Here is a 22,094-nt window from a genome sequence, read left to right as displayed (position 1 = left end):
CGCCCATTCATGCTCTCTCTCTCTCTCCTTCTGTTAAATAAATATATAAAACCTTTAAAAAAGAAAAGAAACCTGTTCCAACAGAGAAGTGCAAAACCCACAATGTATATAGGGGAGATCAAAGTAATCAAGGCTCTCCAGTTTAGCTTAGGATTGCAATGTACACGAGCCGTCAGGATTCATTCAGACAAGCTCTGACGGAGGCCTTATGGGAGCACATGTCCCTGGGAAGCAGGACACAAATAATGCACCAAGCACCAAATGCTACAAAGAAAGACTAGAGATAAACCTTACGACTAACCACTGTAGATCAAGCTCCCACACGTGAAAAGGGCCCTTGGAAGTAGAAAGTTTGGGTTGCTTCCAGTGCCTGGGGATGAAGACGTGCGGTGACACTGGCCGCCTGCAGCTCTGAGCCTCGAGTCCTTACCGAGTACCTGCGTTGTTTGGTGGGGTTTGCCTGTGTCTGGGGGCAGAGAAACCCGAGTGGACAGTGGGACAAGGCCACACCACGAAGGCGTTCCCACATCTGTTCTCGGCGAAGGTCACCAAGGAGCATCAGGTCATGTTAGCCCAACGCCCCCGCGGCTTGTCGAGCTGCTAGAAGCAGGTTGCTCTGGACGTGGAGCGACAGAAAGGTGCTCCTTCTTTTGGCTCTGCGGGTGGTGCCAGAAAGAAGAGCACCGAAGGCTCGCGCTCCCATTGCAAGTTTCTGCCCAGGCACCCGTGGAAGGACGGGGGGGTCTCCATCACGGCAGGAAGTCAAGGTGGCCACCTGTCCCCTTCTGTTCAGGTTTTCAGGTCCCTCTAGAAATGAAAACACAGCCGTTACCCTCTTTCGCGCTTCAAGCTGGCCTCCCATGCTGAGACGGAGCGGGCACCTGCATTTTGCCATGGGTGAGCGTGGGCTGGTCCCCGCCCTGCGTGGGGACAAAGGTGGCCTCTGCTGGCGGGCCCCAGGGCGTGTGAGACAGCGCTCCTACCAGCACGCGCCTCCGCATCGGCTGTCCCTGACCTGGGGCGCTTTCCCTAGCTGCCACATGGCCCTTCCAGGCCTCGTGTCATGGTCCTGAGTCCCGGCTTGAGTCAGAACAGCTCTGTTTTAAGCCCCCGTACAGAGCACAGTGGATGAAGGCAGAGATGACTCAGCAGGCAGTCCCATCAGCTGATGACCGGGCCAATTCCCCTCCAACCCGTGTGGGACCTTGGAAGGCCCGTGGGCATATTCAAAGAAACAACCGAAAATGCAGACCTCTGGAAAACCTTCCATGGGAAGGGAAGCCTCTTCTGGATCTTCCCCCCTCCCCGGGACATCTGAAGAGACTTGCTAAAGGGCAGCTCTCATACTGGCCCCAGTGGACGGACCGAGGCAGCTGGTGACGAAGATGTCTCAGGCCTCCAGGGGGCCATCCGGCCCTTGTGAACATGCTCATCGGGACAGGGGGAGCATGGATCCAGGTGCGGGGAGGGGGTGGAAGCTCTTTATAAGCCCTTCCAGGGAGCCACAGGGCCCCCACCGGTGTTTCCCCGAAGTGTCTTCCCTTGAAGACCCCATGCATCAGAATCGCCAGGGCCCTCACCCCACATCCCCTGATCAGACCCTCTGGAGAAGGGTCCTGGCAATCGTCAGGTACACAGGCAGCCAGGGACGCTCCCATGCAGGCCCACAGTGGGGATCGGCCGTGCAGCAGGTGCGAGGCTGGGGTCACGCTCTGCTGTCACCAGCTGCGGGGGCTTGACGAACGTCTCCTCCCCTGTAATGTGGGGACAGCCCCAGGACCTGCCACCCAGGCCAGTGCTGAGGGAAACAGGGCAAGACATCACCCAGCACCGTTGTTGTTAGAAGGCTCCCAGGGGACGTTGGAAACTTGCCCCCCCAGGCCCCGGCCCTCCTCCACAGCTTGAGGACTCGGAGCTGGTTTCCCGGACCCGCATCCATTTCAAACTTGACTTTCATGACAGCTAGCTTGGTCCCGTGGACCATCTGTCCCTGAGCAGGGCTGTGTGGAGGGAGCACCTCGGTGGCTCTGTGGGTGACTCCCCCTTTCCCGGCCTCCATCCCCCACACCCCCACGATCATCTGCACCCTGGGGTCCCACTCTTGGCCATCAGGGCCACTGCAGTGGCGGGGGGCGGGGGGCTGCTCTTGCAAACGTCTGTTCTCTTGCTTCCAAAGAGGTGGATGGGTTTGGGCTGAATTTTGTGCTAAAGAGTGTTCCGTGTCCCTCGTGAGACTCACTGGGCCAGTGTGCGGGCTCACAAAAGGAGTGTCAACAGGCATTTCTGGAAAAGGCGTGTCTTCTAGCATTGCTTCGCCGGGAGCGGCACTGAGGGTGGAAACTATTCGAGCCTGCAGAGGATGCACAGGATGGTGGCTCAGCAAGACTACAAGTCAAACCAGGCCTCAGCCTGGAAAAGGGCAGCCATGATGTAGCTTTTCCTTCAAAGCAAAAATCCCCGAGGAAGTGGAAAGTAACACCCAAGGTGCATGAGGTGTTTGATGTCTTTCTTAGCCAATTGTTTCCAACTGAAAGAAGCATTTTAAAAGGTCTTTGATCTAGGGACAGGAGCAAACTACTGCTTGCCAGACACCGGTGGGGGAGGGGTGGGGTGGAGGAAGGCGATGGGGGTGGGGGTGACTGCTTAATGAGGTGGCGAAAATGGTCCTGAATATGGAACATCAGAGCATCGAGTTGCTGGCTATATGGCACCGTGAAGGTGTTAGGCTACTGGATTGTCCGCTTTAAAATGGTTAATTTTATGTTGCGTAAATTTGGCCTTAATTTTAAAAACAAAAGGCAAAACCCAAGATCTTTGAAACTTGTCCAGGGCGTGATGGGGGCTCAGCATCGGAGATCAAGTCAGCAAATATTTGCTGGGTATCCACAAGGTAGAAGGCTGTGCTGCTGAGGCTCCTGGGTGGCCGGGCCCCGCTGCCCCTCCCGCCTGCTCCCCCAGGGGTGGCCGTCCCTCCTGGCTGCCTGTGGCATTCCCTTCTCCCGCCTGCCCTGGTCCTAGAAGCCGGCCTCCGTGGCCTGTCTCCCTCCTGCGGCACCCCCCTTCAGGGAGGCTCCCCCAAAGCCCAGAGCTGCCCAGGCCCCCCGAGATCAGAGACTCTCCGGCCCATCCCTGGCTCTTAGCAAGGTCCAGATTCTTCAGTGGGCGCTGGGGGCCTGCAGGTTCACACCCTCACCCACTGTCTGCACCTTGTCCACCCTCTACTCATGCCCATTGGACCCATCCCCATCCCCAGGGCCTCCTCCTCATTCACCCCTCTTCTTTTCCCCACTTGGTGGAGAAAGTCTGTCCCTCGGGTCCCTGTGGCCGCCCTGTGTGCACCCATCCCCCAGGACCACCCCCACGCCCAGCCTTGCCTGTGGGACTAGCGCTGCTCACGTCCGACACCCAGAGACCACAGGGCACCGCTTACTGGACGGACCCCCCAGTGTCGCACCCTGACCCTGCCTAGCAGCCCTGGGGCCACAGAAAAGGACGCTGGAGGCAAATGATGGGGACCAAGGTGAGCTGCACCCACCTCCATCTGCTCGTGAATCCAGTCCAGGAAGGAGGTGATGCGCGTGTAGACCCCGGGCTTGTTCACGTCGGCACAGCCAATGCCAAAGCTCGTTGCGCCCACCAACTTCCACACTCTCCTTTCCTGGCACACCAGCGGCCCCCCGCTGTCTCCCTGGATGGCGAGGAAAAAGGTACCGTGGGGGGTGTCCCTGGTCTCAGCGCCAGGATCCGCCCCTTCTCATCACAAAACTCGGGGCCAGGCTGGCTCCACGCTCACGCGCCCAGCCTCCGAGAACTGATGCTGGCACTCCCAACAGTGGGGTCCTCGGCCCCCCAGGGACAGTCTCCCCCAGCTGTCTCCCTGCCAGATTCTAGAGGCACTGAACCCATGAAGGCCGAGGCAGCTGGACACAGCCCGGGGAGCGCTCTAGAGGGAGGGTCTGCCCGGCCACAGCTGGACCCCCACAGTGTTGGAGTCGCACTCACTGTGGCTCTGGAGGCCAGATGCACCGGCTCCCACCCGCCTGCAGCCCTGGTGCCCCCCTGCAAACTCTGAGAACCAGGGCTGGGGCGGGGGGCACCCTGCAGACCCCTCCTGCCGCCAGCACCCAGGCGGAATGGGAGCGCCGGGTAAACTCGGCCGGCGGCCAGGCAAGGGAGTGCTATCTTGAGCAAACGTCTTCCCCACGCCCTGTAAATTTGCTTTTCAGTCAGTCCCAGGGCAATGCCGGCCGTGGCCTATCCCACAGGCTGGGTCACCGTCCAGAGCCTCCACTGCCCTGGTGGCCCCCAGAGGCCACCAAGGGCCCCTACCTGACAGCTGTCCACTCCGCCCTTCAGGTAGCCGGCGCAGAGCATGGAGGGAGAGATGATGCCGCCGTACACATCGCGGTGGTTGCAGATCTTGTTGGAGATTAAAGGCACAGCTGCGTGGCTGAGGACCGGGGAGCCGTCCCCTGTGTCAGAGGGAGGGCAGTACGTGCCTGAGGGGCCCTGCTGGGAATTCAGGGCACGCACCGGGGCGGGGGCGGGGGCCACGCCGCCACACTCCCGTGGCAGAGAAGGCCACTCCTGGAGGCGGCCGGCACGTGGTCTGCGGCGAGCTCCCTGATGAGCGGGCCGGGCAGCCCGTTGCTTCCCATCAGGGCCACGCACTCCCCTAAAGTGGCCAAAGCAGGAGGAGGTTGGGCAGCAGTAACCAGCATGGACCTCCCCAGGGTCCACCCTGGGCCAAGCGCTCTACCCACACCGGCCGGTTCGGGCCTCAGAACAATGCAGGTTACAAAAGGGAAACTGAGGCCCGTGCCCGTGAAGTTTGCAGGCAGAACCTTCGTGTGGTCAGCAGAAAAGTGTCCTCCCAAAGCTGTCCACTTCTCAATCCCAGGAACATGTGTCTGTGTCATTTTCCCCGGCAGAAGGGCCCCGAGATGGGGACACGGGCCTGGGCTACCTGGGTGGGCTCTAAACAGAACCGCAAGCATCAGAGGAGAAGATGTGATGGGGGAGCCGAGGTCAGGCAAGCGGGGGAGCTGGGGGGGGGGGCGGGGACACTGCCTGGCCCGCTGTGAGGATGAAGGCAGGGCCACGAGCCAGCAGGCAATCCCCAGAACCTAGAAAAGGCCAGGAAACAGACTCTCCTTCAGAGCCTCCAGGAGGGACCTGCCCTTCTGACACATGGATTCTAGCCCGTGGAGATGGATGAGGACTCCTGACCTCCGGAACCGAAGATAATACCTTCCTGGGGTTGAAGCCAATGAGTTTGGTCTTGTTGCAACAGCAACAGGAAATGATACATCTGCCATTGAGTCAGCCCCACCATCGACCCAAAGGGATCCACACCTCTGACTTAACCTGTTTGTAAACCAGGTATCTTTATGTTTTATAGGCTGAAAGCAGGGCACGGCCCTATTCCCATGGCTCTAGCATGTACCAGCAGGTGGGGTGCAGGCCTACACTCCTCAAGCCCACATTCTAAGAGTTCTCTGAGTGTGAGCTGCATCCTGTTTTCTGCACGGGCTTCTCCAATCCACCCATATCCCACTTGCCTGGGGACCACTGGCCAGAGGTCAGCTGAGAGTGGTATCTCTCCCTACTAGTCCCACCGGATCTGGCAAGGTAATGAGCTAATGTTCTGACACCACAAGTCCTGAGAAACAATGTGACTAGGGCTGTGGGGGGAGCGTGGATGTGGAAGCCCAGACCTCCCACCACCTGGTCGTGTGAGCCCAGGCCAGGCGCTCAGCTCCCCTCAGCCCTAGGCTCCTCGCCCTCAAGACGGCCATGAAGATAATTCCCCACCGAGGGGCTGCTGTGAGGAGCAGACAGTTTGGAGACATCCGGCTCAGCACCTGGTACGTGGTGAAACGGAGCTCAACGTGTCTGTGGAGGAAGCTTCCAATATGGGCAAGAGGACATGGCAAGCTGCAGGCATGAGACCCTGCCCTGGGAAGAGGACCGACCCTTTAGATCTGGGTAAGCCCTGTGTGCCTTGGACATTCAGGGTGTGGGGGGCAGACTCAACTAATAAGCCTCAGGAGGAAAATTCTGAACTTCCTGTATTGGGGTGAATTGCACCCCCCAAAATCATGTCCACCTGCAACCTTACAATGTGCCCTTATTTGGAGTAGGGTCTTTGCAGATGTAATTAAGGTAAGAATCTCAAGATGAGATCATCCTGGATTTAGGATGGACTTTAAGTCCAAAGACTGGTATCCTTATAAGAGAAAGGGGAGAGAGATTTGAGACTCGGCGGGGGGAGCGCACAAGAAGATGGGGCAGAGACTAGAGTGATATGTCTACAAGCCAAGGGATGCCAAGGATGGCTGGAGCCACCAGAAGCTGGAGGAGAGGCCAGGGGTAAGTTCTTCACCCTCGGAGCCTCCAGAAGGAACCGGCCCTGTGACACTTTGATCTCAGACTTCTGGCCTCCAGAGCTGGGAGAGACTGAGTCTCTGCTAATTAAGCCTCTCCGTTTATGGAGCTTTGTTTCAACAGCCCCCCCGCCCAAGGAACTCCTACATTTTCTACCAGAAGGAAAGGAATTGGTGGAAAACCTATGAGTGATGAGCACAGGTATGCCCCACCCTGATGGAAGGATGGGGTGGGTTCCATTGGCATGCGCTGCTCTCATTAAGATGACTACTACCGTTACGATTATAGCAGTAAGTTTCCATACATTTGCTTCCTCTAATGAAATAGCACATCTTCCAAAGTCACGCAAGATGAAAATTCGTCACCAGTTACAGATGTCTGCCTTCTGAATAAACCTTGGGAAGGGTTCTCAATGGGCTCCTTATGTACCCTGCTAGCATGGTGGGGAGGATGGGGGGAAACCGCCTGATGATTTGGTGAATATCTCCCCAACAAGGAAGGTCCCTAGTCCTCCTTTTCCATTTACTTCTCCCTGGCAAAGTCTGCAATTTCCCCAAGATAAATGGAACCATGACTCTGACCCACAATCGCTCTGCTGAGAGCGTATGTCCAGCAGCTGACCCGTACCCCCTGCCTGGGACATGTGGGCCTCCCACGGGGGCACCACACTGGGACACGGGGGGCAGCATGTCATGGTGGGTGTCTACCCTGGGCCTTGTGGCTCTGGGCTCCCTGGACTCAGAATCTTGATTTCAGGGCGCCTGGGTGGCTCAGTCGTTAAGCGTCTGCCTTCGGCTCAGGTCATGATCCCAGGGTCCTGGGATCGAGTCCCACATCGGGCTCCTTGCTCGGCAGGAAGCCTGCTTCTCCCTCTCCCACTCCCCCTGCTTCTGTTCCTGCTCTCGCTCTCTCTCTCTGTCAAATAAATAAATAAATAAAAATCTTTAAAAAAAAAAAAAGAAGAATCTTGATTTCAGATGACTGACCTCCATCCTCTGTGGCCCCCCATCCTGACGTCCAGCACATTTTTCCATCAGGAAAGTTTTCTTCGGAGTTGGGCAGGCAGATGGGCTGGATCATCTCTGTTGCAAGGGGAGACAGCAACCTTGAACTCAGCTGAAGCACTAGTCCAAGAAAACAATGACTCCCCCCAGTGTCCACTCTTGGAAGAGCTCAGACGATCTCCCAAAGGAAGGTCAAGCCCTTGGTTGGTCTAAAAGCTACCAGCTCAGCGCAGGGATCCTCCCCCTCCAGAGCCTAATCTGTGGCAACGTGAGTGGGTCTGGACCAGGTGGTGACATATTTTCTGTGAAAGGCCAAATAGTAAATACCCTAGGTTCTGTGGGCTGCGTGGCCTGCCACCATGGCCTGAAAGCAGCCAGCCACAGGCGGTGGTACACAAATGGATCTGGCTGTGTCCCACTGAAACTTCATTTACAAAAATAGGCAACAGGTCAGATTGGGTCCCGGGGCCCTAACCTGCCCACTCCTGGTCTGGACCATGGGCGCACTGCCTTATGAAACATCCCTCCATGGCTACTCTGGTCCCTCCTGGCACACCTGGAGGCAAGAAGCTTGCCTGTCCCCGTAGGCTGTGTCACATACACCCTCCAGCAGAGACAGCGTCACAGCTGACATGAGGCTGTCTCGTGAAGACACTCTGAGATGCGCTAAGCCTTTCCGCACGGGACAGTAATGGAAAGGCAGAGAAGTAGTAAGAGCACTCGCTAATTTTTATCAAAGTGCGGATGTCAGCACCTCATTTTTTATAACCAAGTATCATTAATGATAAACGAACGCCACCATTACAATTTCTCTTTGCTTCTCTGGAAATATTAGTTTCAGAGCATTACACGTAGAACATGAGGTGTGTGGTGTGATGAACACACTGATCCTGGGCCACGGTTCTGGGGCATCAGGGGACTTGTTCAATGTTCCTCTGGGGACCCATGCGGGTATATGCTGGGGAAGGCAAAGGGGGCTTTAATTTAAGAGTAGGTTCGTAATCCTTTGTCTGCGTCTGCAAAATGTTTGGAAGCTCTATCCTGTGTGTTCTGGTATTCTTGTAACTTTCAGAGGTTAGGACTAGGTATTTCCCAGGGAGACACGTGGCCTGCCGGACGCAGCAGCTAGAGGGGAGAGACTGTTTCTGAGTACTTCAGGGAGCCGAAGATGCACAGTAAAGAAGTGGCCATGGGGACGATCCCCAGCTGACTGACCTATGAAGTGCCCTCTTTGTAGGCCATGACCAAGACACCGGGCAGGGCACCTCACCTTAACAAGCTCTGGGAAGAGCTCTTTGACCCCACAGGGCCAGCAACCCCCTTCCACCACCTCGAGACACCCGTGGCCTGGCCTGGGGAAGTCCCTTTCAGCTCCTGCTGGCACCAGCAGGAAGAAAGTGGCACCCACGGGAACCCCAGTGGCACCAGACAAACCGAGTTGACCAAAGTAGAACCACAGGGTCTCTAAAATCAAGTATCATCAGAAGCACAGCCCATAAAAGTAGGCAAGTCATACACAGCGAACCTGAACGGGATGACCACCTGCGAAAGTTGAAGAGGTATATGGACCCAGCGTCACCTAATGTGATAGCACAATGTCTAGAATGCTGTCGAAAATTACTCGTTATACCAAGAACCAGGAAAATCACAACTTTAATGAGAAAAGATAATCAACCCTGGCCAGCGGGGATATGAGCCAACTCCTGGAATTATCTAGCAAGGATTGCAAAGCAGCTTCATAAAAAGGCTTCAAGGGGTGATTACAAATTCTCTTGAAATAACTGAAAGCAACAGAGCAGCAGGAAACCCAGACGTACCGCTGAAGGTGAGAGGCCCAGCCAGCTTCATGAGAGCGATGTCGTTGCCCAGCCTCTTGGGTTTGTACTTGCTGTGGTAGATGATTTTTTCCACCAGATGGGAAGGGGCTGGACTGTCCAACAGGGAAACCAGCCCCACCTGGATTGTCCAGGACTTGGGGAGGTACAGGCTGAAATGAGAAGGCAGAGAGTTGAAGCAGGAGCACCCCGGTCATTCCCCAGGCAGGCCTCGATGACTTCACCTCCAGACTTCTCAGCATTCTGAGGGGTCTCTCAGGGCCCGTTCTCCATCAGACAGCAGCCAAAACAAAAACAAAAACGGAGAATTGACCTCTGGGGTTTGGAAGTCTTCCTGTGGTTTTTTTTCCCCGTGCTCACCTCCCCCGAGACACTGCCTGGGAGGTCAGTGCCCATCCGGCCGGAGCCACCTCTCAGTCTCTTGGCCATAGCATGCTCCCCTGTAAGTTGCTAGAGGGAGGTTGGCTGTTTCCCTCCTGCAAGGAAGCTTCCGTCCAAAGCTTTCTACCTTCTCTGTAAGAGAGGCCGGTCTGAAATCCTTAGAATGAGCTCAGGGTCACCAGTCACAGCCAGCAGGGACAGTGATGGGTCCACTCCACTGGACATTACTTTGTGACCATCCGGTCGGTTTGCCGCTTTCTGGGCCTGCTGCCGACCACTGGAATCTTCCCCATCCTAACACGGCCCAGTCTAGACGGGGTCTGTGGGTGACGAGCACTCACTCATAGACGCAGTGCGCGGCAGTGACAATCCACACGGGGGTAATGACAGAGCCCCCGCACAGGTGATAGCCCTGGAACTGAAGGCTGGCCTGCCACGGCCACTGCATGAGCGAGGACACGTTTCCACCCACGATGCGTGAGCTGTAGCCCGTTCTCAGACCACAGACTGCAGAGAGACAACAAGGGCTGGGGGTCGATCCCAGAGACCTTTCTGGGGAACCTGCTGTCACACCCACAGACCACCCCCCCCGACAGCCTGCTGTCCTTGCAGAGCTCACAGCCCAGAAAGAGAGCCGGAGGGGGCGGGGGTGGGAGCAGACGTAGGGGTGCAGTGGGAGGGTCTGGTGCTGGCAGCGCCCCTCCCCGCGACGCCCATGACCCCAGTATGACCACAACTCACCAGGAGCACGGGAACCTTCGGCAGCCCTCTCTTCAGTAATGCAGGGCTACGGTGCACCTGCCTGACTTCTCCAGACCCCACCCCTGCAGTGTGAACCCTCCCTCTGCCAGGGGCGCCTGCCACGAGGCAGGGAGCCTGGGGCACTGACCAGCCTGGGCACACTTTTCCTTGAGGTGGGAAGGGGGAGTGGGAAGGAGAAAGTGACAGTGAGTCAGGCTGCTGGAGCCACCGCGGAGTGACAGGGCATCCTAGAACATGGTCCTGTCTGCTGCAGAGAAGTTGCTCCAGGCTGCCTCCCCCGCCGCCGCCCCCCACCCTGCTAACAGGTGAGACAGACTGATGCTGCTCTCCTCCTCCATCAGGTGGGGTCTGCAGGGTTCCCATCTGGCACCTAGGACGAGGGGACCCCGAGCAGTCTGAGGAGGCGGGGGAGACCGGAGTCTGTGAGCGCGCGCGTGTTTCCATTTCTCTCTGCCGTGCGAAATCTCTTACCTGTACACTTCAAGGTAACCACACGACCCGAGGCACACCCCTCCCTAAGGAGCAAAAGAGGAGGTTTACGGTAAATGCCAGAGGTCAGGGAAATAGGCACTTTTTTTCAACTTAATCTTGGGATAACAGAAAAATGAACTCTATTTCCCTGCTCTTTAATACAGATTGCAATTTTTGTCCATATTGAAAAAACACACACGCTTGTGAGGTCACTCATTCCGAAACACTCATTCCGAAACATTTGGCTACAGTGAGGTATTGTGCGTGTGACAGGTGACTGAGTGTTTCTAAGCTTTGTAGAGCTAATGATGGGAGAGGCAGGAGGAGGGCTGTTTCATAAACATCACTGGTGTCATTTGCAGGTCAGCTTTAGCCCGGGCTTCTCTGCTGGCCCCTGGAGGACACAGAGTGCCCTTCGGACAGCATGGCAGGTGTCCTTGCAGCCTGGATCACACTCCTCCCCAGAGCAGAGCTGTGATTGCTCCAGAAAGGACACGTGCTCGCCCTTGCACGCTGGGAGGGGGGAGGGGGGGCAGGGAATGTGCTGTTCTTAGAATCCACCCTTGTCCCTTTGTGACTTTCCCTGCCTTTAGAGCCCCAGGCCGTTCATGCAATCATGCAAGACAAAGGGGGTGTCACCAGACGGAGGTTTTAGGACTTAGGAGATGAGCTGTCCCCACAAAGTCTGGGGTGACTATCAATGATGTGATGGACAGGCTGACAAGCTGTTGTTTCCCAGAGCAGAGAACACGCTCCTAGGATTTGGCCCAAAGTGCCAGGAAGAGCATATGGGGATGCCTGACTGTAGAGGCGGGGACACACTGGGCTGTGGGTACCGTCATTTACGGGCACCTCATTTTACCTTTCTCACGAGTTGTCGGGGGAAACGTGGAATAGGAATCATAAATGTTAAAGTACTCTGTAGACAGAGGATACGTGTCTTTCTTAATCGCGTTCTTTCTAGTTTCCTTGTCCCTCTGCCCTTTTCCGCACACACCCCTGGGGCCCACGACGAGAACAGCATGACACACGCAGCACTCCGTACCACCCTCCTCCCTCTCTCTGTCGGGCCATGTTCGCCTGCTCTGGGGTGGGTTCTTGCACCCCAGCCGGTGCTCCCTCCACCCAGTCTAACTGAGGCGGCCAAGCCCCCACCTTGCATTTGGAGACACACTCTCAAGTCGCTTGGGTCCTCGTGGGGCCGTGCACAGCTCAACAAAGCCAGCAGGCGACGCACTGCGGACAATGGCCACCGCCTGGCCGCTCACCTCACATACACGGAGTGGTGCAGAGCGCTCACTTTGTCATCGGGCAGGAGGTGATTGATGGACGCAAAGTCCTCCTGGAGCTGCTCCTCGAGCAAGTCCACCCTGAGGGTGTCTGAACTCACGTAGCTGCAAGTACATTGGAAACGCAGACCCGAAGTGTGAACTCACTGTGGGCTTCAAATCAACCAGTGTTCATGTCAGAATACTACATGTGGCATACCGGGGGGGGTGTCATTCCCACCCCTCCAACCACCAACAGCTTCCTCTGCTGGCTTAGGAAGGCATTCCAGATCTTGCACTGTCTGGGACCATGGACCCATCTGGCCCCCACCCCACGGCCCCTCCAGCCCCGGCAGGCTTTGGGCATGCACCAGGGAGCCCACTTCCTGATGTAGCTAAGTAGGTCCCCTTGATGCACCCAGCTGAACTGACCTTTGCTTGGCCTGAAGCAAGCCCCAGAGAGAGCAGAACACAGAACTAGGCGGAGTGTTTTCAGGTGGGACCAGAGTAGGGATGCTGAGAATCCAAGAGGAATAGGTCAGGGAGAATGAAAGCCAGACTGGGGTGGGTTCCCATTGGAGAGAGATGAACACAGAAGGAAAAGGCTCAGGGCCCCCCGGCAAATGTTTAAAGTGTCAGGAAACGGGTCTTCTGGAGAACAATGGTAAAGAAGGCATGATCTTTAAAAAAAAAAAAAATCAAGTGTTTGAAGAGTTATGAGATAAGGGGTAGTAAATGAAAGGGCATCCTCCCCTTTTCTCATGGAATGAACAAAACACGAGGCAGCTGGCTTGCTTCACTCACTAACACACCAGTTTATCACACAGGATTGCATCCGGTTATGGAAATGCCATGGGCGGGGAGGGGGTGGTGCCGGGAGTAGATGTAGAATACAAAGTGCAGTCAAGTGTGAGTTTGGAGGGCAGTGACCCTCCCAGCCCTCCCAGGGATGGCTCAACCGCCAATGGGGCAGGCGCCAGGTGATGAGCTGATGAGCCAGAGAGCTGTGAGATGCATGGGGGCCCCGAGGGCCACCCCGGGATCGCCATAAATGGCCCAGCCTCCAGGTGGTCGTAACCACCCCAGCCACCAGCTCTCCCAGGGCGTTCCTGTGTGCCAGGCTCACTCCGACGCGAACCTCACACCGCCTGTCACAGCAGGTGCTACTGTTGTCCCTGTTTTGGAGGCTGAGTCAGGGAACTGCGCTGAGGACACAGGGATTCAAACCCAGGCGATCCGGCTTGATAGTCTCCCCTTTTGCTGTCATCCAGATAGCTGACATGGGATACAGACAAGCAGAGAAGATCAAAGAAGGGCTTTAAGGAGAGAAGTAGGAGGAAAAAGCAAAAAGGCTACAGAAGTAAATCTTGGAACTGAAGCATTGATACGGAAGGGAAGAACGGGTTCCTAGGGAAGGAAAGCGGCCGTGCCGAGGGGCGGTCTGGGAAAACCACGTCAGCTGGACTCCCCCCGAGGGCACACGCCAAGCGTAAGGGGACCATCTCACCGCGGCTGGGCGCCCGGGGATCTGAGGGAAAGGGGTCTCTGGGCCCTTCTGCATAGTAGAGGGGGGCCTGGGGATCCAGGGGAAGGGAAGGCACTCCCGGAGGGAGAGGGAGGGGAGCCGGGAAGGGCAGGGGTGCCCCCCGTGAGTCCAAGAAAGGGCCTCCATAGGGAACAGAAGTGCCCGGAGAAGCTTTCAGCTGTTTGCAGTGGTGGTGGTGTGTGTGTGTGTGTGTGCGCACGTGTGTGTGCGTGAGGCATGTGAGTGTGCACGTGTGCGACTTCGTGTTTGTGTGATGTGGTGTTGTGCTTGTGTACATATGAGTAATGTAGTGTGTGATGTGTGTGCGGTGTGGTGTGTAATATGTGTATGACATGGTGTGTTGTGTGTATCCGAGTGTCTGATGTGGTATGTGTGTGATGCATGTGCACGATGTGGTGCGTGATGTAACGTATGTGAGTGCTTGTGTGTGTTTATGTGGTGGGTGGCATGCACGGTGTATGTTTTTGTGAATGTGCATGTACGTGTGGTGTGTGTGTGCACATGTGTGTGTGCGTGGTGTGTGTGTGCACGTGGTGTGTGTGCATGTGTGGTGTCTGTGTGCATGTCATGTATGCGTGTGTGGTGTGTGTGCATGTGGTGCGTGTGCATGTGGTGTGTGTGTGCATGTGCGTGTTTGTGGTGTGTGCATGTGGTACGTGTACGTGTGGTGTGTGTGCATGTGTGTGGTGTGTGCATGTTGTTTGTGCATGTGCATGCGGTGCGTGTACGTGTGGCGTGTGTGCATGTGGTGTGCGTGGGGGTGGTATGTGTGTGTGCATGTGGTGTGTGTGCATGTGTGTGGTGTGTGCATGTTGTCTGTGCATGCATGCAGTGCGTGTGCGTGTGGTGTGTGTGCGTGTGGTATGTGTGCGCATGTGGTGTGTGTGCGTGTGTGTGGCATGTGCATGTTGTCTGCGCATGCATGCGGTGCGTGTACGTGTGGTGTGTGTGTGTGCGCGTGGGGTGTGAGCCCCTCGTCCCCGTCTGCGAGGGGTGAAGTCTACATAATCCTGGGAGGCATCTGTGTGGGTAGTTTGGCTGTTGTCACAGGGCTGAACTGCTGCCGATTCCTGAATCTAGGTTGTCACAGGTGAGAAGGATGCGGTCTCAGGGACACAGGTTGGGGGACATTGGGGTGTCACAGGCACTGGAGGAAGGAGCTGAGAGGATGCTGCACCAGATCTGAAAATTGAGGCTCCCTGGATTCCAAGCAGTTTCCGACTTTAATGTCCAAGTCAGGGAGCTGGGCCGAGGACACGGGGATTCGGGTGCAAAGACCCAGGAGCCTGGGAACTCAGAGAGTCTACCCGCTTTGAACCCCGGGGGCCAGGAGCAAAGGGGGTTGGGGTGCCGCGGTGGGAGGCCACAGAGGACAGCAGGGCCAGGGGTCAGAGGAGGGGCCAGGAGAGAGGAGGAGAGAAATGTGTCCCCTCGGCACAAACGTCACGTAGACAAAACCAAACGCTGAAAAGTGAAGACCCCACTCCCAGCGCTGTCCCTCCTTCGTGTTGCCAAACAACTGTTTGAAGTGATTGTGCTTTCCCTAAATGGCTGGCTTTTCAAACTTGGGTCTTTGGGACTCCTGGGAAGTGTGCGCACACGTCCGTGGGGCCACCGGCACCCGGCGCGTGGGGGCCACGTAGCCACCCTCTGGCTGTAGCCTGAGCAGCTGGGGGCTCGGAAGTCCTCTATTTCCTGTGTGCATCTGGGGTCCTATCCTGACCATGAGACACCCCCAAACGTGCCCCTTCCCGTGTGACCTTGATCAAGCCACTTAGCAGGTGGGGGCTTGGTGTGCCCACCTGGGGCGTGAGGATGACATCAAGGTTGCTGCGAGGATGCAGCGTGACGGTGAGCAGCCGCACCCGTAAATGCCCCACTAAGAGGTGGCTCTCTCTCTCCCCATTGTCACCACGATCAAGTGCTTTACCATCAGCAGGAAATGTTCTTTAAATTACCTTGGAAACCCCAGCTGGGCACAGGCGACGTTAGCGTGGAGGCCTCTCCAATCGTCAGAGCACATGGTTCTCCACGCCGCGGCTGTGAACACCTGGAGCACTGCGTTCTGGCCACTCACGCGGACTGCCCGGCACACAGGACGAGCCGCGTGTGAGCGGCCAGTGGAGCCTGAGCCCACGGGCAGAGGTCGCTCTGCAGCCGACTCAGCTCCCTGCTCCGCTGAATCTGCCCTACCCCTCGCCCGCAGCACCCCCACCCTGCAGGGCAGGGGCAGTTCTTACTGACTGGACCCCCTGAGCTCTCTTCTTTCTGCTCTTGTGTTCTCCCCAACCAAAATTTGACCCCAGGTAACAGTCCTCCTCCCTTTGCTCCCAGCTCAGTCACCCCTGGGGATGACTGGGTGGATCCCAGTTAAGGACGTGACTTGACAGAGGCATGGATCTGGACCCACTGCACGGATGGGTAAGGTCAGGGTTGGGTGGTCCTTCTACCGTGAGGTGCACAGCCTTACCACACCGGTACTCATCCTCCCCGTCTCTGCAGTCTGAGACCCCATCACATCGAGCCGTCAGGTCAATACACTTAAAAGATGAGCGACACCTGTACTTTCCAGAACAATCGAAGTGGACTGAGGAAGAGAGAGGACAAGGGTGTCAAGGAAGGGCTGGCTTCTTCAGTGGACAACACTAACAACCATCCATTGGCCACGTGGCCTTGAGCTTGGCCATCAATAATGAAACCTGCATTGAAATTGCAGCCTGTCTCCCTCAGCCCAGTTTCTGTTCCAAATTCCAGAGGGTGGGGCTGCTGCACCCCACTTTGTCTCACTGTGTGGCCTTGAGCCACAGGTCTGGGGCTCAAGGTCAAGAGAGAAAATGCATGGCTGCGGGCCGACTGGCTGAGCCAGCTGAGCAAGCAGTTCCGAGTGAGGATGACTCGGCCCCCAATCTACCTCCTATTGTCTCTGACCCTGGGCAAGAAAAGAAGGGACCAGGGACCACACAGCTGAGCAGGTGGGCCAGTTATTTGAAAGAGAAGAAGAGATATTGTTCCCTATTAGAGCCCATCCGAATGACTCACTTTCTCAAAAGCCACATGAACCTTCTTTTAAAAATAGCAGGTATGTTTGGCCTTGCATGAATGGCCTCCTTGTCTTCTCCTCCCGGCCCCTCACCCCTTCCCGCCCGCAGAATCCTATTTCATCAGCTGCCTTTCGATACTTCTAACTGGGCAGGTTCCTTGGTGACAAAGCCCTGAGCATGGCCAGCAGCCCCCCCGGGCCCCAGGCTGGCCCTACATTCATGCAGGCAAAGAAACTCAAAGTCAGCAAGCCCAAAAGACGTTTGCCTCCAGTAATTAAGGCTGGGAGGCAGCACCCCGCCGGTGTGAGCGGGGGGCTCATCAAAGTTTAAACGGCTGGACAGGCATTCGAGAGCCCACTAAATAATGAATCGTACTCACTGCCCAGCCCGATGGCCAATGCTAATATCAAGGCAATGATCCCAATGACAATGATGGGAAAGAACTTCAGTGGGAGCAGGGACAGTATCTGTGCCGCAACCGCATCCGCGTCTGAAAACCGAAAAGGTGGGGGAAGAGCAAAAAGCCACAGAGCAGCGGATTTGAATAAAATAAAACTTAAAATTGAGCTACCCATCCCTTCTCCCCTCAAAGCAGAGAATGTTCTGGCCCAAAGAAAGTCGCCGTGGTTAGACCAAAGGCCACCTATCCGGGGACACATGCTCCAGAGGCTCAGCCCCATGCTCTCTGCCCCCAGCCCACTTGTGTCCATCCCCGCTTAGGGGATGGTGTTACTGACCGAATTGTGTCCCGCCCCGCCCCTCAGTATGTTGAAGTTTGGACCCCAGAATATCATCTTATTTGGAAATGGAGTTTTTACAGAGGCCATCAAGTTAAAACAAAGCCACCGTGTGGGTCTAATCTCATCTGACTGGTGTCCTTTAAAAAGGAGACATTTGAAGCCAGAAACAGACATGCACAGAAGGGAATGGTGTGAAGAGACACAGGACACCATGTGAAGATGCAGGCAGAGATGGGAGTGATGAACCTACAAGCCAAGGAACCCCAAAGATTATCAGCAAACACCAGAAGCTGGGGAGAGGCGAGGAAGGGTTCCCCACAGGTTTTAGCGAGAACACAGCCCTGCCGGCACCTGGGCTTCAGCCTTCTGGTCTCCAGAACCATGAGACAATAGACCTGTGTTGTTCTAAGCCACTTAGTTTGTTGTCGTCTGTCTCCGCCACCCTAGGAAACTGGTAGAGGAGGGAAGCGGAGCCCAGTCCCCAGAAATGCTTCCCCAGAGAGGGCGGTGACACGTAAAACCCAAACAGGGTACTCTGAGGAGAGGGAGGGCTGGGGCCTCTGAGGGGGTCACCGGATGATGTAGCAGCCCGTTCTCTGCGAGTCTGGTGCATGGGGACACCAATAGCCTTGTCCCAGGCCGTCTCCCTGAGGATGCTGGCAGAGCAAGCAGCCCGAGAAGATAGAGATGATGTCTCTCTCCAGAGCAAAGGAGCAGGTTTACCTAGTGTCTGGCTTAACAAATACAATGTTTTCCTTTGGGACAAAGTGTGTGCAGGTCTGCTTGTGCTCCATTATAAAAGATTTGAGTTGCCTTGGTTCTGGGTTCCTTCGTGGGATGCAGACCCCCTGGGCATGCAGTGTATCCCTGGGCTGTTCCATATCACCTCCATGGGGCTTGGCGGGCATGGGTAACGGACTCGAACAGGATGCATGTGCTGCTCGTTGCATGAGTAACAACGTCCTCCATGTCTGACCCGGGAGTCTCCTGTCTTCTGCCAGCATCCAGCAAACTGCACAGGCTGGTTTGTTAGGTTGCAAGTAGGGTAAACCCCAGACCTGTCCCAGTTCTTGCCGAAAGAACCAGGCAGATTGGATGAAAAAGAGGATGCGCTGTATAAACGTTATGATGCCCCAAAGTACAAGCGTCTCTGGGCAACCAGGAGAATTTCCACCAGCACCTTTACTCCAAGGAGAACAGGCCCCTTCATGCAAATTATCTCATCAATCCTGAAAACACACCTATGCCAGACTTGTCCCCACTTACACTGGGGAAGGTGGGAGTGTAGGAAGGGGAGACAGCCTTCTTCACAGCACACGGTTACTCAGGACACAACGTCCCTTCCTCTCGCACCCTAGGCTTAGAGATGTTGAGCTGAGAGGGCTCCCACGGAAAGCATTCCGAGATCTCCCCCTGCCTGTCCTTGGAAACCCACAGCTTCACCCTCCGGCAATAAAGGGTGTGCTTATAAAATGGCCAATATCATTCAGGGCTCCTTAAAAAAGAAAGAATTTGAAGACAAAAATGGGGTGGGGGGAAGGTGGGAGAGGAGGAGAGAAGAAGAGAAGAGTAAGAGAAGGAACAAGGAAGAGGGAAGAAGGAAGAAGTTAAGGAGAATAAGGAAAGGCACACAGTCCGTGGCCTGAAGGATGTAGAATGAGGAGGGGGAGGCAGAGGGCAAGGTCTTTGTCTTGGCCACACTGAACAGGCAGTTTGCTCCACAGCCGTGTTCTCAGAGCCTAGACCAACACCTGGTGTGCAGCAGTCCTTGACAAATACAGCTGACCCTTGAACAACGTAGGTTTGAACCATGCGGGTCCGCTTACATGTGGATCTTTTATGGTACCATACCTCAAATGTATTTTCTCTTCCTTAAGATTTTTCTGATAACACATTCTTTTCTCTAGCTGACTTTATTGTAAGAACACAGTGTATAATACATGTAACACACAAGATACTTGTTAAGTGAGTGTTTATGTGATCAGGAAGGCTTCTGGTCAATAGTAGGCTATTAGTAGTTAAGTTCTGGGGGAGCCAAAAGTTATAAGTAGATTTTTGACTAGGTGGGGAGTCAGCAACCTACCCCCACCCCTGTGTTGTTCAAGGGTCAACTGTATCAGTCAATTGAATGGATGAATGACATCATGATAATGGAGGTTGTTCTATCTCAGCATGGGAGACCAATTCCTTCCAGGGCAACCAATTCGTGGTCTTGAGTTTACAGAGCAGACTCTTCTGTCCAGCCTTCCCCACCCCCAGAAGCCTGCACCAAATTAATAACTCCCCCTTACTGAGAGCCCACACTCCACTTACACTTTAAAAATCAGCAGGAACCCCAAGAATGACCTCTTATCATTCCAGTTGCTTTGTGTCTAAGAGTTAGATTTAGGAAATTCATCCTAATTATAGATTCCAAGATTGCTGCTCAATTAGAACCTTTGTATCGTTCACATTTGCCTCTTTACAGCTCATCTGCCGTGGTGCCCTGTGGGCGCTACCATGGCCCCGCTCCCCCTCCTTGTTCTGTCTTTGCGAGCATGCCTGGAATAAAAAGCAAAATGCATAGCAGCTTCCCAAAAAAGAAATGCAAATGATTAACCAGCACGAAAAAACCTTCAACCTCTCTGGAAATTTGAAAAACTGCAAATCAAATGTAACTACATATCAACCTCACAATATTTATTATGATTGCTGTGGTAGCATCCCCACTGCAGTCCAAAGTGGAAGGAAATGGACCTCCGCTTATAGTCAAGAGGAGTATACGTTGTATAAACTTTTTGAGAGTCAAATTGGAAATACGAACCAGAATTTAAATGGATGGAATTTTTGACCTAGTAAAACCACTTTCAGGAATTTATCTTAAGATGTCATCATTGATGTACATAAATTTCTACCTATATGGACACTTAGAGAGGTGGCAAATGTAATACTGATGCATGGGAAACAGCCTGAACGCCCATCAGAAGAAACTGGTGATAGAACACATGTATAGAGTTAGTTCCATGATAGGGAAAGGGAGTTGGCAAACCTCCTCTATAAAGGACCAGTTAGTAAATATTTTAAACTTTATGAGCCATATAGTCTCTGTTGCAACTGCTCAACTCTACTATGGCATGAAGGCAGCCATAGACAATAGGTGAATAAATGGATATGTCTGTGTTCCAATAAAACTTTATTTATAAAACCAAGTAGTGGGCCACATTTTGTCCATGAGCCATAGTTTTCCAACCCCTAAAGAATATTTAATTATTTAATGCCATGGAAAGAAGAACATGATATTGTTTCATTTGGGGAAAAAAAAAAAAAGCTTCAAAATAGAATATGCCACTTCCAAATGAAAATACAGTATGTAGATCAGAAAAAGGCAAGAAATCCAATACTAAAGCACAAATAGGGTTATCTCTTGAGTAATGGTAAAAATGTGGGTAATTTTTAAAAATCTTTTTGATTAACTGTGTTTTCTAAATTGTTATAATGAACAATACATTGCTTATTTATTTAAAGCACTACTAAATTCCCACTGCTAGGAATTAATCATGAAGAAATAAGCAAAATTAGCAGAGGTGAATATGTATAGTGTTATTCATGCTCATATTATTTGTACTATAAAAATATTAGAAACAATTCTATGTCAAATGAGGATTTTAAAAACTATGTAAATTACACATCTACTTGATGGAATGTTGTGATGTTATAAACAAAAGCATGTATAAAAACCAAGCAGCACATGGCAAAACACCTGTCTATACCTACACTGCGCTTGAATGCGTACTTATGGGCAAGGACAGGAAGAGAATGAAGGCAAACATAAAAACCAGGTAAATCTTGGGGGTCAGGTGATAGCAGGGTATTTTTTAAATGTATGTTTATGTTCCTTTTTTGAGTTGTATTTTTAAATTGTGTATCCTTGCCTTTACTTGAAACCTGTCCTCCCACCTCCCATATTCTCCACCACCCCCCAATCTCAATTGTCCAGAAGGTTTAAAAGGAATCATTAGGGCAGCCCCCACTCCATGCTTTCTGGAACCTCAGCCAGAGCCCCCACACGTCCCCCGTGCTGGCCCCAGAGGTCAACATTCCGGCTCACTGTTCCAAGTCCTGCATTTGAGACCTATTTACAAAACCAACTCTCCTTGTTGCTCAGAGCAGCTCTTGTCTCCTGCTGTTGGATTTTATTCTAGGCATCAGATACCTTCAGCAATGCCCAGCTTACTCTAAGTTTCCCAGAAGAGCTGATGAGCATTGGTTCTCAGGACTTTCTGGGGGGCTTGATTGGAGATCTTCTGGCAGGACCTGACCCCTCACTCCCAGGGGCAATGGGAGCCTCAATTTCTGAAAACCTCCATTCAGAGAATGCAAACTTCTGTCTCCGGGATTTGGCAAGGGGCTGAACAAGGTGATGGCCCTCTCTAATGCCCCCCTCTCCAGGGTTCTATAAACCCAAGGAAGCGCAAGCATCCAGCTTGTGGGTGTGAGAAATCCTGGTGAGTATGTCCCCAGAGGGACACTCTGGGGACACTTCCCCAGAAATCACACCTGGTTCCACCTACCTGGTGCAACAGGACTTATTTTCAAATCGTCAAGTCCAAAAAGTGATCTGAAGGAGAAGGGGGCCTCCGCGGGGGGTGGGTCATTCTCCCCCATGGTGACTATTTCAGC

General features: G+C 54.0%; 1 protein-coding gene across 1 annotated transcript; it reads right to left on the bottom strand.

Moving 5' to 3' along the window:
• On the bottom strand, window positions 1-22,094 carry TMPRSS3 (transmembrane serine protease 3). The gene is made up of 12 exons (XM_021679165.1): window positions 21,986-22,094; window positions 17,075-17,185; window positions 16,125-16,241; window positions 15,613-15,736; window positions 12,109-12,234; window positions 10,841-10,884; window positions 9,949-10,114; window positions 9,209-9,378; window positions 7,374-7,469; window positions 4,330-4,472; window positions 3,536-3,688; window positions 1-807 (listed from the first exon to the last, which is right to left on the bottom strand). Exons 1-12 carry the CDS (start codon window positions 22,077-22,079, stop codon window positions 790-792), a joined length of 1,362 nt encoding a protein of 453 aa, XP_021534840.1. The 5' UTR covers window positions 22,080-22,094; the 3' UTR covers window positions 1-789.

Source organism: Neomonachus schauinslandi, chromosome 1 (assembly GCF_002201575.2).
Source record: "Neomonachus schauinslandi chromosome 1, ASM220157v2, whole genome shotgun sequence".
NCBI classification, from domain to species: domain Eukaryota; kingdom Metazoa; phylum Chordata; class Mammalia; order Carnivora; family Phocidae; genus Neomonachus; species Neomonachus schauinslandi.
Note: the sequence above shows the minus strand (reverse complement) of the source record. Positions and strands in the feature narration are given on the sequence as shown.